The sequence below is a fragment of the Coenobita brevimanus genome, chromosome 110 (genome assembly GCF_032717465.1).
Source record: "Coenobita brevimanus isolate Jiangsu-jjx chromosome 110, ASM3271746v2, whole genome shotgun sequence".
Classification (NCBI taxonomy): domain Eukaryota; kingdom Metazoa; phylum Arthropoda; class Malacostraca; order Decapoda; family Coenobitidae; genus Coenobita; species Coenobita brevimanus.
The window spans coordinates 38,223,503-38,242,313 of NC_137063.1; the positions used below are offsets into that span (position 1 = coordinate 38,223,503).

Consider the following 18,811-nt stretch of genomic DNA (forward strand, 5'->3'; position numbering starts at 1 on the left):
CACTGACATTTCATGCGATCTTTTCATTCTTTCTAACTTCTAATATTATTTTACATATAATCTGGGCAATATACATTATATTTACACTGCACTTATTACTATATTGCGTCACTGGCGCATCACAGAATTACACAAGTGCCGCAGATTCTCTTATTACAATATCACTTATTATACTGGCCAATATTTACAATTTTTTCTAGGCAAAATATCCCTTATTACTACATTATCCATTATACAATTATTGGCAAAGCACGTCACTGTCGCATCACTATATATCACTGTCACTTTCAGTATTTACTCAGAGAATGGTACTCGGCAAAGCACGGAGTTACACATAGAGCGACTTGGCATTCCAGGCACTGGTGTGTGCTCATTTTTCTCGTCCTAGGCCTCCGTGTGGTGTTAGAACATACTCTGCAGCGGCCCTGTGACAACCTGCCGCCTGCTGTAAGAGGCAATTTCACAAGCTGGTGCCGGCTCATGTAATTGCGGCACTCAAGACGGTCAGGTTGTGTGTCAGAGTGTCGCCTCGGGATCAATGCCGTCACCTGACCAAATCATGCAAGTAGCTGATGCACGACAGTCTTGGAAAACTGTCTCAGTGATGGTTGCCTTATGCCCCCGACTTGTGTCTTGTAGAGAATGAAGGCGTTGAGTATGCACATATCGAGCATGTGCAGGCAAGCCTTCCTGTACCATTGGGTGTTTCTCCTGAGACAGTCGATTTCGCCAATCATCATATCAGACTTATCAACAAGTCTCATATTGACATTGTAATCAATGACGGCATCAGGCTTCATGATTGGCTCTCCCGTCCTGTAGCTGACCTTCCCAGTTCTCTGCAATTCCCCCTTGTGGATGGTGCTGATCATATTCACGACCTTCTTGTCATGCCACCTGATCGCAAGAAGCTTGTCTGACTTCTTCAGGTGAACATCTCCCTTGGATGATGATGATGCTTCGGGGAAACTTGGCCACTCTTTCCTATAGCTCCGTACAGTGCCAACAGTGCCAATGCCGTGTTCAGCAAGGTATTTGGAGAGTTTCGGTGCTGTGTAGTAATTGTCTGTGTACAGCACATGATTACCACCAAAATACCTCTCCATCAGCACTTTTACAATGGAGCCAGAGAAGCCAAGGGGGTCTTTCCTGTTCACATCCATTGTACTAGCCGAGTAGATTGCAAAATCCAGGATATACCCCGTCTCAGTCACACAGCACAAAGAACTTTATCCCAAAGCGGTGGTGTTTACTGGGGATGTACTGCATGAATTTGAGACGTCCTCTGAACAATACCAGGGATTCGTCTATGACGACTTTCTGCATAGGCCGGAAAAATCGCATAAATCGATCCCTAATCCTGTTGAGAAAATCCCTCACTTTCCACAAAGGGTCAGTTTGGGACGTGTTTGCATTGTCAGCGAAGTGCAGGTATCCAAGCAGCTGTCGGAACCGATCCCGTGACATATACTTCCCGAATATTGGGATAGTAGTAATGTCATCCACGAGCCAGTACTCCTCCAACTCATGTCTCTTTATATGGGGCATCAGAAACATTAGGGCAAAAAACACATACAGCTCTCTGATTCCGACAGGCAACCACGACACTTGCTTTGGTGAGCCAATAGGTCCCAGCCCTTCTGCTGCACACTGAGCTGCATACCTATTGGTCTCATCGCTGACATGCTGCACGATTTCATCATCCATGAAGGCCAGGAAGTAGTCAACAAAGTCATCTCCTGCATTGCATGGGAAGGCAGGCTGTATTCCAGCATTTGTCATATCAAACGGTGGATTGTGTGGCTGAAAATCTGCACCGTCAGACCAAACAAATGCATCCACTTTCCCTGTGCGTGGTTCAGTGGCAGTGGCAGGTTGCATTGCACTCGTTTCCCCGTGAGAAGGAGCTGAGGTGGAGGCAATGGGTGAGGCAATGGGTGAGGCAGGAGGTGAGGCAGGAGGCGAGCGGGAGGGGGGTGAGGCAGGAGGCAACAGGGAGGGGGGTGAGTGGGGGGGTGGCGAGGGTGAGGGAGCTGAGCGAGGGGCAGGCGGGGGGGTTTCTGACCTGGTGCGTGGTGAAACTTGACCCTTTCTACCCCGCTTATCACCTCGCTTATCTCCTCGCTTATCGCCCAGCTTTGCCCTCCAACTGCCACGCATCCCCTTTGTTCTAGGCCTGCCTGCCCTGCCTGCACGGCCTGCACGACCTGCCTTCCCTCGCTTTGCAGGCTTTGGGAATTCGTACTCCTCAGATGGTGTAGACTGAGGAGAGGGCACGGCAGATGATGATGATGATGTGAGGGCAATAGGGCTAGGGGAACGGGAAATTGATGGGAAATGCTTACTAGGGCCTGGTGTGGGAGACGTGAGCCTGCGCTTCACTCCCTTCCCATGTGCAATACCAGATTTGCCCATAGGAGCCTTTCCTTTCCCAGAGTAAGTTGGGGGTGGTGGGGGGGAAACAACACGTTCACTTTCATCACTGTCACTATCAATGGAAAATGGTTCACCACCAATCACTGCCAAATCGTCACTGCTTGCTGTGAGTGTGTCACTTTCACTGCCACAATCAAGAGTAGTACTTACTGTTTTGTCCAGCTCAGTTCTAATTTCAGGAGTGCTCAACCCCTTCTGCCTCGCCGTCGGCAGTTCCTTTACCGGTGTAGAGGTAGAGGGAACATTAGCACTAATCATTTTAGAGGAGGAAGCGAGCGACGATGAGTCGGGACGGAGCGCCATTATCACGCACAGAGCTGGACAGATACTGACTGATGCGGGTCAGGGCAGGGGTAGGGGGGGCCCCCTCAGGGTTGGAGGAGGGAGGTGTGGGATGGCTGGCGTGAAAGAACTCGACAGCTACTCTTGCGTGAGACACTTTGCGCGCCGGGAAAACGCGCGGTGTTCAAAATATTCACGATAATTCCAGAATGACACCTGTGGTTTGGTCCAGTTTTGTCAATGTCATTCTGGAATGACACCTGCGGTTAAAGGGTTAATCATTTACTATCCCTAAGTTGTTCCATCAAGGTTAATCCAACTGAATAAGTACTTGGGCAAAAAGTTAAACATTGTCCTGTGACCCAAATTTTTAACTGATTGATCGAGAATTTGAAACACTTCATCATTTGGTCACTATTTATCCTTCAACAAAGATTTCTCTAAGCAGATCAAAACTATAAAAGCTATTCCCAACCTATTATGTGTGATGTTCTGGAGGTAACATCTGATGTGCATCCAACCCATTGGGGAATGGAACCCCCTTGTGAAAAACCAGGATGATCAATTTTGCCATTTTAGACCTGGGGGGGTCTCAGAAAGAAATATTGAGAAATGAGGATTATTGTTGATTGTGTTTTAGCATGTTAGCATTATGTTTTAGCTACTTTAGGAGATGCTTTATGTGCAGAGAAGTGTGAGGATTAAAGCTAGGTGCTTAAAAAAATATAATGCCTCCGTGTTTGGGAGTTATGAAGGATTCTGTTGTTAAGGTTTATGGAGCCATTCCTACATAGAGTGTCTAGTGACACTGATAACAACACCAGCCAGAGTAAAGTATATATAATTATTTTGGTATGACCTGAGATCCTTAAAATTTATTATGCAGGCATATCACATTGCATGTACACCATTTAGGATTTATTTTGGATTAGTTATCAAACTACTGTATAAGCTACAGTAATACTGTAGTACAGTATTGTGTTAGGCTAATATCTGGCAGCTGAAAATTTGAAACCATATTAATGGCCATATTTATAAACAGCTTATTCCAGTTTCTACAGTTAATTGAAATGCTGATTGGTTACTCTTAATTTTCCCTAGGGAGTTGAAATTAAGGGCTCTCATCATTGAAAATTTCATCTCACCTGAAGAAAAAAGGAAGATCTTGTCCCGTGCGTACTTTGATGAAGATGAAGATGTTTGGAAGGTGAGGTTTAAGCTCATAGTGTATTATTATGCAGATATTTACATAATTAATCAACATTCTTGGGACCATGCATATTTCTACCCAGCTAGGGGTGAGTGTTGTCATATACTGTAATGGTCCAAAATCAAACCAACTTCATATTTATAATTGCTGTACAGTATTCTTAATTTAACGTAGTAAGTAGTCACAAATGGACATTGAAAGGCATGTGAAACTTCGTCCAGGTCTTGAGGTGGATTTATTTGTGGATATGAATCTGTGATTCATAATAAAATTTTTTTTAACAAGGAGGAAAAGGGAAACACTTTTCAGATTGTAAATCATTGAGTTGTAATTTGATCAATGGTAAATATGTAGAAAGTATTTTCATGCACAGGAAGTACAAATTATTCAGTGTTTTTCATATAAAGATGACTTTCCACATGTTTTGTCTAGGTGCGTCCTATTGTACGTCAGACAGGTGGTACGTTAAAACGCCCGGTATCATCTGCTTCACGTCGCCCTACCTCTGAGTATGCTCGTACTCAGGCAGCCCTCCACCACAACCCCAGATATAAGGTAAATACTGCAGTAGGATTATTCATTATCAGCCATTATTTTAGCCCAGTTTATGGTGAAAAAGAGAATTATCTATTACTGTACACACCATCATCCTAACCCAGTTTTCCCCAAGCTGTTTCAGCAGTGAGGGTAGGATCCAGAACTATGATATGGAAGCATAGAGGTAGGTGAAGTTAGCAGCATAGGGCAGTGCTAAATGGGACGTGCATCCTTCACTCAACATTCAGGTCTTTTTTTGGAAGATTGCTACCACTGACCCCAGGAGGTACTCGTCATCATCATCATCATCATCATCATCATCATCATCATCATCATTTGTGCCATTAAAATAATCATCTCTCATCATCATCATCATTTGTGCCATTAAAATAATCATCTCTCATCATCATCATCATCATCATCATCATCCTTGCCATTATAATTATCATCATCATCCATGCCATTATATTCATCATCATCATCATGAGACAGCCGCCTGTAGATGGCTTGGAAGAGATAGCTGTTGGGTGTAGCTGAGAATTTTGAAGGTTTGTATGAGTGAACAGATATATGGCTTACTTAATGGAGCATTGTGTGGCAAGTTCAGATTTAGCTCTTTACTCACCCTAGATCTGGATTCTACCCACCCCATTTTTTAGTAGGAAATAAGGATATTAAAGATTTTATAACATTTAGAGTCCTGGAGGTGCATGGGTAATAATCTTTCTCTTTTTCCCGGGGATATCAACAGTCTTTAGTCAGGGATATGAAAGAATAAAAAAATTTCATGCCAAGGTGTATGTACTTCACTTTAGGGGTACAAGTGATAGTGGTGATTAAAAGATATTAAACCTACATGAAGATAAAAAGCCAGTGGAAATTGTGTGCCGTTTTGAATGCCATACATTGTAAAATTATCAGATACCCATAAAAGATGTGTTTGTGAGTACAGCTTCTCTTTTTTTTACATACTGGAAGCTGTTTTTGATTTGTAGTTATGAAATCTTTCCACTTCAGGTACAGTATATAATTGTTTTCTGTTGACAAAATAGTGTACTGGATTTCCTGAGGCACAAGTATTTCTCAAACCTTAAAGCATGAGCCACTGTATTGTAAGTTTATCTTAGCCTAAGCTAATAACACATTCTTCAGGGCGAGAATATCATGGCGGTGGAGGCAGATCCCCCTGTGCGTACCACCCGAGACTGGGAAGGTCCAACAGTGGCACCTCGAGTAGCAGCTGCACTGGAGGCTGCACTCACACCTCTTGATGGAGATCTCAGCATTGATGCCTCTCTTGCCACACTTACCCATGGCCAGCCAGCAGTTAGGGCAGCACGCAAGGAGAGGCTGAAGGGCAAGTGAGTACTCTTGAACATTTTATATAATTTGCAGGAGTATGCATGTGTTTTGTATGTCTGGTACTGGTATTATATTATGACTGACAACCATCTCTTGAAATACTAGTAGTTGAGTATGTGGAGTTCCACCAAGCTGTTCCTGATTTGGTCTGTTGTTGGGATAAAAATATTTTTTTGAGGCATGATTGCAGTCCAGTAGCCTTACTTGCTTGAATGAAAGTGTTCCATGTTTATTAAGTGAATGTCCATTAGTTCTGGGACCAAATGAGAACTCCTGCAGAACCTTAGTCACTTTTGAATGCCTTTAGATTTAGGCCAGTATCTATTCATTATCATATCCCTCATGTTGGGGAATCAGAGCTAAAAATTAATGAAGAACACAACCTGTTTTCACAGAACTTGTCTCTCCTTCATTTTTTTTTAAACCATAACAAAGAGGAGGAACTTAAAGGCTGAGAGTCTGCAAAACTTTACGTTCTGAAGAAAGTTGAATGGAAACAAAGTTAAAATCAGGATCTGTTCATTTACTGAAACCCGGGCGTCTTGGAGGTCATAGACAGTGGGAAAGACCATTCCAGAGTTTTCCATTTGCATAACCCTTGCATTAACAGTGCATCTTTTCCATTTTCCTCCATTTACTCCCTCTGTATGCAGTGCTATGACTTTGTGAAACAGACAGCTGTTTTCACTGTTGTATTTGTCATGTTTTTGTCCTAAAGAACAACTCTGTCTTGACATTAATAGTAGATTTTGGTTAAATGTGATTAGAGGCTTTTATGTATGTCAGTGAGGAGGCCCAACAGAAATGTTTTGGTAGGATAACTGATATAATTATGTATGGATGGATATCTAGATATTTTGTACTGACGATCTTTAGGTGAAGACATGCAACAGACTGCTCTTTAATGATTGAAGTGGGTGCTTCTTTTCTCTAGTTGACTGAACATCTCTTCAGACTTTTTGGATGATTAAGTTATGGTATGCCTTGGGATGTTTGTTTGGTGTTCCTTGGATTATTAACTGTATTTTATCCATTTGGTGGGTCACTGTACTGTCTTTCATGGTTAAGAAAGTGGTCTATTTGCTAACAGTGGTAATTAACTACTTTATAAACAAAAGAAATTTCATGCCAAGAAAACTTTAGCACTACCTATGCCATTCATTACAAAGTTCCTCTTTTGTAATAGACAGTGTTATTGGTTAAGTATGAAGCCTTCTGTTGTAATTTTGTAGCTACATTCCCTAGACTGTTATGAACAATGTGCATTTTTGTATTCCATGGAGGTGTGTGTATTACATGTGACTATATATTTATCATATATTCTGTCCTCTCCAGTATTCCATCCTGATTTCCTTTCCAGTATTTCATCCAGATTGAAATATCACTGTTTGAGTAATTTGTTAAATAATTTACTCTGTTAGACAAAGAGTATTGGAGGACAGTGTAATGTAGTATTCTGATTGTTGTATTTTTTCCCGTGCTTGGAGATATAAACGTGAATTATTTACTGTACTGACCAGTTGGAATATCTCTTACAGGTTTTGACAATTGAGTCACTTCAGTTTTGCTGCAATACAGCAGTGTTATTATTGGATCATATTTGCATTTTCCCCATGCACTTTTATTGTTGCATGTAAAAAGACTGTAACACCTATGTTAAGATAAATGTTCTTAAAACCTCTGCTGTATGATGGTATGAAGGGACTGCATTATATGCTTTATTTATGTATTATTATTATTTTTTTTCTGTATCACATTTTATAAGTAATTTTTGTTTTAGATATTAATTCTTCTTTGGTTGTCATCGTAGTCTTGAAGTTACTGTAGTTGTTTTCAGTTCCTAAATGCTCCATCCCTAGCAGCTTTCAGTAGTTCTGAAACACTTATGAACTGCAAATGCCCCAGCCATTGGTGTGATGTTCTGACAAGTGATTTAAATAGGCATACAATAAGTGACAGATTTATTTGAGCAGTTAATATCCCTGATTCGTCCCCCCTGTTGTTGAGCTGTATGGCACTAAAGTTTTCAGTTTAATCTGCCACATCTGTTTCCAAAATTATTATTATTATTATTATTATTTTTTTTTTTGAGTGGGTTGACATTTTTTCCAACATTTTCAGGTTGTCCTCATGTCCTAATGATGAGATTGGTGCTGTTATAAAAAATTACAAACAGACCATGAATACAATCATTCCTGAGGTATTATAAGTTCTTAAAATTATTGTTTCTTAACCAAGCTGGGAATTGGAAGTTGTACAGTCTCACAGTGCCTTTGAAGCTAACCTGATGTGTTCCTAACAGCAGCATATGGGATATGTATTGACAACTTGGCGCCAATATTTGCCCATCAAAAAATTTATGGCCATTAATGTTTTTATTTTATTATTATTATTATTATTATTATTCAGAAAAATTCTTGAATAGAATTTCATTTTTACTATATAAGACAATTATTCAAGGTGAGTTTGTCAAGAGAGTGCAAAATAGGAGAAATGAGCATTTTATGAAGATAGCAGATTTTGAAAGGAAGGGATTAGAAGATCATTGAGGTAGGAAAAAAAAAGTGAGGAGGGAATCAGAGGAAGGCAGAAAGTAAAGGATTGGAAGATGATGAAGTAGGAAGAATTTTCAGAAAAGGGAATCAAAGTAAATGAGACTGGAAAGGAAGGGATATGAAAATGAGTTTTGAAAAATAGTAGTAGAGAAGGAATTGAAATAAAAGAAAATGGAAAAGAATGGCGTGGAAGATATTTAATGTAAGAAAAATTACAGAATAATGGACAAGGCAGAAAAGATTTTCAGATGATTGGGGTAGGGGAAAAAAAAGAAAAGTGGGGGAAAAAAAAGAAAAGATATGTGAATTTTGGCGCAAAGTTTTCAAAATACCCCTGTGGTTGTCCCACACGTCAAACTATCCCTTCATTGCTTCCTAACTGCTCTGCTACAGTGCCATCCCGTGCCTTCCTCACCCTAGGGCAGGGATGTTTCAGAGGCCTAGTAGTAAATATACAGGATAACTTTTTTCATTTTGGTGTGTCTGTTGCCTACTGAGCAACTGAATTCCCCGGTTCAGATGTTTTAAGTTTTGGTTTATTCTCACTACTCATAGATGACATCATTCAGTTTTGGAAAGACCTTTCATGACTGTTATGGTGGCCCCAGACTCATCTGAATGTCAACTCAGTGAACTGGCTGAAGTTGCCCTTGGGCAGCCCATCATCCTCCATTCTGGAGATAGGAGGGGACTGAATCCAGCATTGGCTGTAACAGTTTGTTCATCAAAACACCAAGTGCAGAACTAGGGTCCAGTTTATTTTATGTTTTGCCAAAGCTGGCATCTTCAGGAATAATAGACACAGGATAGAGTCAGCACCTTAAATCCATACAGTGAGGTGACAGTTACAACAGCAGTGACAAATGATAGGCAACTTAAACACTCAGCCTGGGTTAAAGAACCCCTAATTTTTCTTCATATATTTTACAAACAGGTACAAGGTCTGTTCAGAAAGTGTCTGACTTTTTTTCTTTTTTTTTTCTTCTTTTTTTGTCCACTAAGTAGTTGGAGGATAGGGGCGGGGTTTTGTGTAGCACAATGCAGGACCATCATGCACACGCCAGCCACCACAAGTGACACAATGACTGTTAGCCAATCTGTGTTCATGGTCATGCACTTACATTCATTGCATTCCTGCATGTGTCATGATGGTCAAAAAAGTTGGTCAAAGCTACGGCATCAAATTTACCAAAAACTAGGTGATACCCAAGTTGAAACTATCAAGAAGATCCAGCAAGTTGAGGGAATTGGAGCCATGGTGGTAACACAAATAAAAGAGTGGTACAGCTGCTTCAAAAATGGCTGAATGTCAGTTGAGAATGATCTACATCCTGGGAGGCCATCAACAAGCAGGAGTGCTAAAAATGTGAAGAAAGTCTGCGATTTGGTCATGGGAAATCGTTGGTTGACTATCAGTGAAATTACTAATGATATTGGAATCAGTGATGGATCAGCACACAATATTTTAACAGCTGATTTGGGCATGTGAAGAGTTGTCGCCAAGTTTATTCCAAAGCTCCTTTTATGTGAACAACAAGCTCTGCGGATGAATGTTGCACAAGATATGTTGGAGTGTTCAAGTTGCGATCCAGACATTCTGAAGACTGTTATCACTGAGATGAGACGTAGGTGGAAGGGTATGATCCAGAAACCAAAGCACAGTCATCCCAGTGGAAGCATGCAGGGTCTCCTCGGCCAAAAAAGCATGACAGGTCCGCAGCAAGGTGAAGTGCATGTTGACTTTTTTTTCTTTTTTTTTTACTACTGTGGCATTGTCTATCATGAATACACACTAGAAGGTCAGACTATCAACAAACATTTATACCTCAACGTTATCCGTCGTCTTCATGATGCATTTTGGTGAAAGACCAGACATTTGGAAGTGTTGAGTTGGAAGCTGCACTTTGACAAATGCCCCTGCCCATTCTTCTCAACTGATTCAGGAGTTTTTGGCCAAGCACAACATCCTCAGGTCCAGCAGGCTCCCTACTCACCAGACATGGCTCCGTGCTACTTTTGGTTACTTCCAAAGCTCAGAAGTCTATTGAAGGGTTTCCGATTTCAGACGAAAAGAAATTATGACAAATGTGACGAAGCACCTGCAGGAGATGCCGAAAACCAACTTTGAAAAACGTTTCAGGCAGTAGAAAGAATGCTAAGCTATGTGTGCCAAGTCAGAAAGGGCCTTCACTGAGGGGGATTAGTGTCCTAGCTCAGCAGGTTAGCTATTTTTTTTTTAGAGCATAATGTCAGACACTCTCTGAGCAGACCTTGTATATAAGCTGATTCATAACATTTTTGCTTAGCAGTATCATTTTCATGCCTCAAAAATTTTGCATCACCACGACATTTCATGACTCATAACAAATTGGTGTTTTACTGTGGCATTGTTCAAGTTAAAGTTTTTTATATCATATTTATGTTCCTTGATTCTCTTCTCCAGCCTCTAAATGTCTCACCAGTGTACACCTTGACGCAGTTCAAATATGGAATTCGGTGCATACCTCTGTTGTAGTTAACTCTCTGTCTCTCTGTCTCTGTCTGTCTGTCTGTCTGTCTGTCTGTCTGTCTGTCTCTCTCTCTCTCTCTCTCTCTCTCTCTCTCTCTCTAAATTACCGATCGTCAAGCCACTTGCTCTTACTACATCCAATTCTGTCATGCTTATAAAAGTGGAGGTATTACGGGCTACACATAATATTTCTACTTATATGAACATAACAGGGATGGTGTGGTAAGAGCAAGTGGCTTGACGATTGGTAATTTGGTAAGAAAGGTAAACAAAGAAAAACTAAATGGCACAGGTATGTGCTGAATTCCATGTTTGAATCGTGACAGGGTTTATATTGGTGAGACATTTTGAGGATTGGAGAAGAGAGTCAAGGATCATTAATAGTATATGAAAACTTCAGTTTGAATAATGCAGTGGTAAAACACAGATTGTGCTCAGGTCACGGATTGAAGTGGAATGATTGAAAATTCATGAGACATGTAAATGATACTGATTAACGATGATGTTATGAATTAACTCATATATCTGTCTGTAAAATATATGAATAAAAATAAGGGATTCTATACTTTAGCCCAATCTTTGTCTTACCTACTGACTACAGGGAAGCCAGGCTTATGGCTTAGGTTTTTTATCGTTTGTCATCATTGTCACCTCACTGTATGGTCTATTTAAGGCACTGACTGTATCCTGTGTGTATAGTGAAGAAGCCAGGAACATATGTATAACTGAGCAATAGAACCACCTGCTTATATTCTGCTACCATGGGAAGGCATACCCTGCCAGCACCTCTTTCTTAGTTGTTGTTGTTACTGCAACCTCATATTCAGCTGAATGTGAATCCAGTGGACTGCAGGCTTAAGCTGCCTTCTACAGTCCACCATCCTCCCTGCAGAGGATAGGAAGTAGTTGAGGGACAATTGTATAACTGGGCAATGAACCCACCTGGCAATATTGGTGCCACCACAGGAAGGTATCCCTCACCCCTCTTATGGTACTCATAAAGAGGGTTAATGAAGGCTATATTTAATCCCTTCTTCTAGAAAAGCCTCCAGGAAACTAAAGAAAAATGTTTGGTAGGAGGAAATATATAATCTAAAATTCATATTCAGCCTGAAGAGTTAAACACCTAACAGTAGTACTTTGCATAATGCAGTTTTGTGAAAATGATGATTAAAAGCAAATGGATGCCCTAAAGCACATTTGTTATAACCTGACAAAGATCACAAATCCATTTCAGCTCAGGTGATGGCCAAGTGTAATCAGTTTGGTAGGCCAAATTTACAAGTAGCCAAGGAGACTCATTTATGCTTCACAACTAAGGTTCTTTGAATGTCATGCAACCAAGACTTAGTACAGTATACAAGTTGTGGAAGTGGCCATGTTCTGGCAAGTGAAAACAAACTGACTGTAGTAATGATTGTTAACAAAAATCCATACATATCATGAGGTAAATATTTTTTAGTGGGTTGACAAGTAACAGACACACCATAATGCTTGGAATTGCCCCGTCTAATCACGATAGGGTTTGGGGGGTTATTAGGGCAATAGTAGTGGAATCCATTACTCTCACAAGGGACTGGAAATATAATGGGCTTTTTCTTTTTATGCATTGGTTCATTTTAAAAGTTGTGTTCCATTCTAGATGCTCAGTTTACAGTGGCATTTTGTTCTCTGTTGTCTTTTCATGGCCTGTTCATGAAATGACATGAGAGCATGTAGTTGGTGATCAGTATTTAAAGTTCTGCAGAACTGTTTGCTAACTTCCTGATATATGTTATTGGAAGTAGGGTTTATGTCAGAGTATTTAGCTGACATCTCATGATTTTTAACATGGAATTTGTAATTGGTGTAATTCAGAATTATCTTATTTGGCTTATGGTACTGTATGTAATTTTAATCCATAAGCTGACATACTGTTTAACAGAAATACATAAATAGAGAATGATGAGATGTATTTAATATGAAAGAAGTGAAGACTGATATACTACAGTCACACATATTATAAAATAGGAAAAGAGTGTCTGATTCTTGCAGTTTGTCTTTGATGTATATATTGTAGATGTGTTGTTTTGACTATGTATTTTTAACTCAGCTTGTTTGTTAAGTGGGATATTGTATTGAGAAAGTTATTTAGGGAAATAATTCACTTATATTATTATGGCTTCCACTTCTGTTCTGCTATGACAGTATGAATTGAAATATTAATATCTGTGTTAACTTGAGCATGAGAGATGATTGGATATATGCATCAGCTAGTGTGGAGGATGTGGACATAACACTTCTAACTGACCTCCTGTGGCTCTGGCTGGCTCCAACCATTTCACTGGCTCCCTAACGATATTCATGTTGCCTTTTGTCAACAAAGCATGCACACTAACAACTTTTTAAAATTGATTTGTTTAGATCCTGTTGTTACATGCTATGGATATTTGCATAATTTTATCAGCATTTGATTTATATCAGCTTACTTTGGATTTCCTTGTCCTGCAGATTCAAGAGTGGTTTGCGCCCCCCATCGCAGGTGCCGGACAGTTCCTTGTACCCAAAGTCCCGAGGTCTGGTGCCCAAGTAGCCCGGCCCTCATGGACCCCTCGTGGCTCCATCGCCCTCCAGGATGACTACGATGATGATCCCAGGTTTTTTGGAGGAAACTCCAGAGCAGTCAGTCCCTCCGTTTGTGGTCACAATGAATTGCCAAGTGAGACTGAAGTTGACAGTGAGGATTTTGACGAAGAGATAACTGAATCTACTAATGAGTGCACAGCAAAGGCAAACAGCTTGGAGAAAAATCAAGAATGCAAAGATTCATCCTCACCAGCTTCAGATGGAGTAAAACCCAGCTCAGTGGCACGGGTAGTTAGTATAGAGGAGTCACTTCAACTGAGCTCGACTATGGGATCTCCCTTACTCCTGGGGCCGTTTGGAGCCCGACGCACCTGTTATCACTGTAGGCCTCAAGTCAAGCGTTGTGCAACATCCTGGTGCAGAAGCCATTTTAGAAAGGTGCTACGAGCTACTTATAACTGTGTTCATGACCAGCCAACTCATTCCAATATTTCTTCCTCCCCCAGTCCTGAATGCCATCAAGCATTATTGCTACACAAGTCAGCCCATCCATTAAAGAGCTTGTCCAGTAAGAGACACAATCTGAGCAAAGCCTGCCACAGTCACATGTATGCCAGGCCTTGTTCCAGAGTGCTTGAAGGTAATATACCTAGTAGATTTAGCTGCCTAAGTCGCAAGAGGAACATTGAATGGAAGGCCCCAAGACACCCATGCACCTATGAGAGGGTCCTTTGGCGTTTACCATCCCCTCTTTGGAGACAGCTAGAGTTATGTTTGACATATTTTGAGGATGAAGACACCTTGAAGTTTTTGACCCCAGTGATGTACTCTTTGCGGCGGTTTACTGGAATGACTGGATCTCGCCTAGCGTACTCACCCAGTGGGGACAGTTATGGGGTAACTGAGCGAGCCTGGGAGGACTTGGTCACTGCTCTGTGTCTCTGCTGTGTCATTCTCTTCCTGTGCCGCCTCTACCAGGGCCTCCATGGCTGTCTCATGCACCTCCTCCACCCCATCTCATGAAGGTAGTGGTCACCTCACTTTTAGTTGGGTCTGCTGTACTGGGCACTTGGATGTAAAGGTGCATGAGTGACCTAATGAACACTGCACTGATTGCACATCAGAAATGCAGAATATGATTCCAAAAATTTTATATCTTGAAAATTACTTTAAAAACAACACATTCTTTTTTTTATCAGGTTTACCTATGCAATTGTAAGATAAAGTATGGTACAGTAATTAGGATTTACAGTAAACTTAAAGTAGGGGTAAAATAAGAATAGGATTTACCATGTGGTATACCAATCCTTTGATATGATTTTTTAAATTTAAATGTTGTTAAAAGTATGGGTTATGGGATATAACAGTGGAATGGAGTTTGGACAAAAAATCAAAATGTCTTATTCCATCAGCCAGTCAGAAATTGTGGACAGTCTTCTTAATGCTTGGAAAGTAAGTTGTTGTTCTTATGATTAAAAGAAAGGTAATGCTTAGTAAAATTTGAAAACATTCGTTAATCCTTGACAACAATTTCTTTGCTTATTACAACAAATGCTACCTATGTTTAAGCTTGATTTAATACTGTGTTTGGTCATTTGCAAGATTATGCACCAGCTAAGCTTTGAATGCAGCTGCCCTTGCACCCCTCATAGCAGTTTGATCCAGAGACTGGAAGAGTGTGGTTGCGATGTCCAGATGGTGATAGACTACAGTAAGTCCTTGTTATTTGTTGATTTTTTTCCCCCATATTAAATTCCACTTGCTGCTTTTATGACTTATTTCCCATTTCCCCCCTAGTTTATAGTAGGAAAAAAGTTTTGACATATGTGAACACACTCGTGACTTAAAACGAGGACTATTTGTATATACTTAGAGTTCCAGTTGCCAGCAGACCAGGTAGGTGTAATTGATTTCTGTGCTTTGAGCAAGTACTGTATAAGCATAAACTATACATAACTTGCAAATCTTCATTGCTCTGATCTTTATAGAGCCTGAAAATTAGCTGAATACATGTACAGCCTTAGAATACATACAGGCCTTTTGGAAAAGTGAAATTTATTGAGGGAAAAAGAAATGTCAACATCAGAGTGCCATTGTCATTCCATTACTGAGCTTTCCATCTCCCCTAGTACTGACCTGATATTACATCCTTGCAGTTTAACACATCTCTCTTGTAAGAGTCTGAAGAAACCAATACGTGATATGGTGACAAATAATATGCTTGAAATACTTGTATATACTGTAGTATTAGAGATAGATAAGCTGGATATTTGAAGGGCTGGAATGAAGGATGCATATTGTACAGCAGTGCACACACATGCACACATGCATGCACACACTGCAGGGTATATGCATATGTGAGGAAATACAGTACATATATACCATGCCCTGACATGTTATTCAGAAAGATTAGTCATATATTTCATCTTGCAAGGCATTGCATTTTTATCTGTGTACTTTGTGTTCAGAATGGGAGATGTTAGCTGTAGATGTCTGCCATGACACTGGGTATAAACAGAAACCTAACTGGAGGGCCCAAAAACCTAACTGGAGGGGCTTCATCCCCCCCCCCCTCTTTCCCTCCTAACACACCAGTGTTTACTATGGCTGGTGAAGACTGAATTTGAAAAAAATAAAATAAAAATAAAAATCAGTATAAGTTTGGACCACATTCACATTATGGAAGCTGAGGTTGTGGCTGTGGACTTCCTTCAGAACATTAATAGCAGTGTGTGAATATAGAAGGAAACTGAGAGCCAGTTAAAAATGTTTATGTACTGTATATGTTTTAGGTGTACCGTAATGTATATTTATGTGATCAGTTACTTTACTCATAATTTAAGTACATGTTAAGTATTTTATTGCACTTGTTTGACTGAGGTATAGAGTTTGATACTGTTTATTCTAGTGAGGAAAAGATTTTAAAAATTTGTTTTGCTTAGACATTATTTGTATAGTAAATAGCACTTATATTTGTATATAATTGCTTGCTTTATTTTTGCTAGGTGTTTACATCATTCAGGTTTATTTTGAATATCATTAATGTATTTTTAAAATTAATATTATTAGAACTATCCATCCATGGATGGATGGATGGATGCATTCTACATCTGTCTTGCATTACTGCAACAGTAGCATGAGTGACTCATCCAAAACCTGTTTGGATAGCACTAACATGTGCCATTTGTGCTGTGTACTCCTCAGCTGTTTTTTTGTTTTCAGAAGAAAGTGCTTTGTAAGTCATGTGTCAGTTTGTCTTGTATACTGGATGGGAAGCGAAATACTCAGTGTTTATTAGTTTTCGATACCTTGGTTTCGGCATTGTTTAACTTCAGATAAAAAGAAATTCTAGTCAGTGGGCTACTGTTTCGGAGCCCACAGTTAGCGTGGGATGATGATACCTCATAAACAAGGTCAAAGTCATATCAGTTACAGTGTAGGTCTTCAGAATATTCATTTTCTTGATGTGGATCTTATTATGTAAACATTCTCCTGTTTCATATGTGTGGTGTGCAAGACCAAAACATAGAAGGCTCTCAGATATGTGTGATAGACATTGGAGAACAGGAATGGTCAGTATACTTAAGTTGTTATGGACATGTTCCTTTGTTTTTAGGTATCATTTACAGACTGTGTAGATTTATTTATTTATTTATACCGTATGTACAGCTGAAGCTAAGAATATTGTTTTTTATTGACCGAATGATAGCGTAATGTTGCAGATTCTTTCATAACTACCTCATCCAATTCTGTGACAGCTTTGAAAAGGAAGGATTGATTGTCTCAGTTATTTTGTCAACAACTGTTAAAATGTTATGATTACCAAGGTTACTACTTCAGTCATCTCATAAAGATGCACTTCATTGGAAAGCAAAATTACTTGCTTATTTCAAATAACAATGTTTTTTCTTAGTAAATGAAAAATGAAGTCTCGTGCATAATTTTTGACGTGCTTAATGGGAATTAAGGCAGTCAGATGCAACGAGAGTTGTATCTGTTTGAGATGCCTGTTGATGTTGTGTGATGGACATACTGGGTGTACTGACTTTGTAAACCTTTAATGTATAAGGTTTGTGGTACTCTGTTGTGTTCCTCTTGGCATGGCTTAAGCAGTACACTTAACATTGATATTAATGACACAGTAACCGTTTCCTGTGGGTCATGGCACTGGAACTCTTATTTCCCCAAGATGAGGCACTGAATTTCATCTGTACCCTACTAATACTTCCTGTTCTCATTCTTCTCAGCACCAAAGATTATTGTTTTATAATACTGTATTTTTTTATGGGTGTGTTTGCTACTTACATTTTATTTAATGCAAGTTGCATATCTGTGATAATGTGGACTTGAGCTCTAATAGTGATGGGAGCTGCCCGGCCTGCCTGAAAAAACAGAAAACCTTAAAAAAAAAAAATAGTTTGTTATTGAACAAACCAAGTTTAGAGAAGACTACCTGTCTTTCGGCCTAAAGATTTGATAGGTTCTCAGTGCAGAACTCTGATATATATATATATAGTTATATAGATATCAACAATGCTGGCACTGTCATCAGCTACAGTAAAATAATTTATTTGATTTCTGAGGAAATCTAACCAGAGTACTAAAGTGTCATGTGTTTTGGGTGATGAAGAAGCAAGCATTTTTAACAATGTTCAGTCTGGATGCATGTTTTTGATCTCAGTATTGAAAGTGTTTTCACATTTCATGAATGTCACATTTTACTGACACTTGTATAACTTCCACGCATGGATCAAGATTACATTGTTACTCAGGACACGGGATGTTATCTGACAGTCGTAGTGGTAGTAGTGTTACAGTGACTGACTGTAATGTCTGTGGCACACTTTACTCTGGTTGATTGACTTTCCATATATATGTATATTGTGATGGCCAAGACTGTATATAATAATCCTGCTTGCTTTGCTATGATGTAGTGGTTTAGTCACATTACTGAAGTACAGTATCAACATTGTGCTGTATAGATAGCACCCTGTAAAGGTGTACTGGTCCTCATTTTCTCTGGTCCCAGTTTATTTTATAGTTTTATAAGATCTGATAAGTTCCTTTGCTGTACTGCATTTATGCCTACAAGAAAATCAATTGGCAGCTAGTTGTGAAGTATATACTACTTTGTACAAAAAATACAGTTTATGCAAACAGTCATACCAGATGTTATGTCCTGTATTATTGTACAGAATCTAATAAAAATTCTATATTGTACAGAACAGTACAGTAGTGTATGTCATTTATGAAAATTGGTAATGAGTACTATACATACTACCTACTGTAGTGAAAGATCTTATGTCAATAGAAATGCCTTTTTTCTTCTGAGATTTAACCCTTTGAATCCAGGTG

At 39.6% G+C, this 18,811-nt stretch overlaps 1 protein-coding gene across 2 annotated transcripts in view; it reads left to right on the forward strand.

The window, feature by feature from the left end:
* Nucleotides 1-15,906, forward strand: part of LOC145417448 (kinesin-II 95 kDa subunit-like) — a 52,424-nt gene extending 36,518 nt beyond the window's left edge. The window contains exons 13-17 of one of the 2 annotated variants that reach the window (XM_080286140.1): nt 3,824-3,925; nt 4,361-4,483; nt 5,618-5,826; nt 7,949-8,027; nt 13,382-15,906. In XM_080286140.1, the coding sequence (XP_080142266.1) occupies nt 3,824-3,925; nt 4,361-4,483; nt 5,618-5,826; nt 7,949-8,027; nt 13,382-14,479 (1,611 nt within the window). In that variant the 3' untranslated portion in view covers nt 14,480-15,906. The remainder of the gene's footprint in view (nt 1-3,823; nt 3,926-4,360; nt 4,484-5,617; nt 5,827-7,948; nt 8,028-13,381) is intronic. The other variant, XM_080286139.1, reaches the window with a different exon arrangement.
* Nucleotides 15,907-18,811: the final 2,905 nt, after the last annotated feature.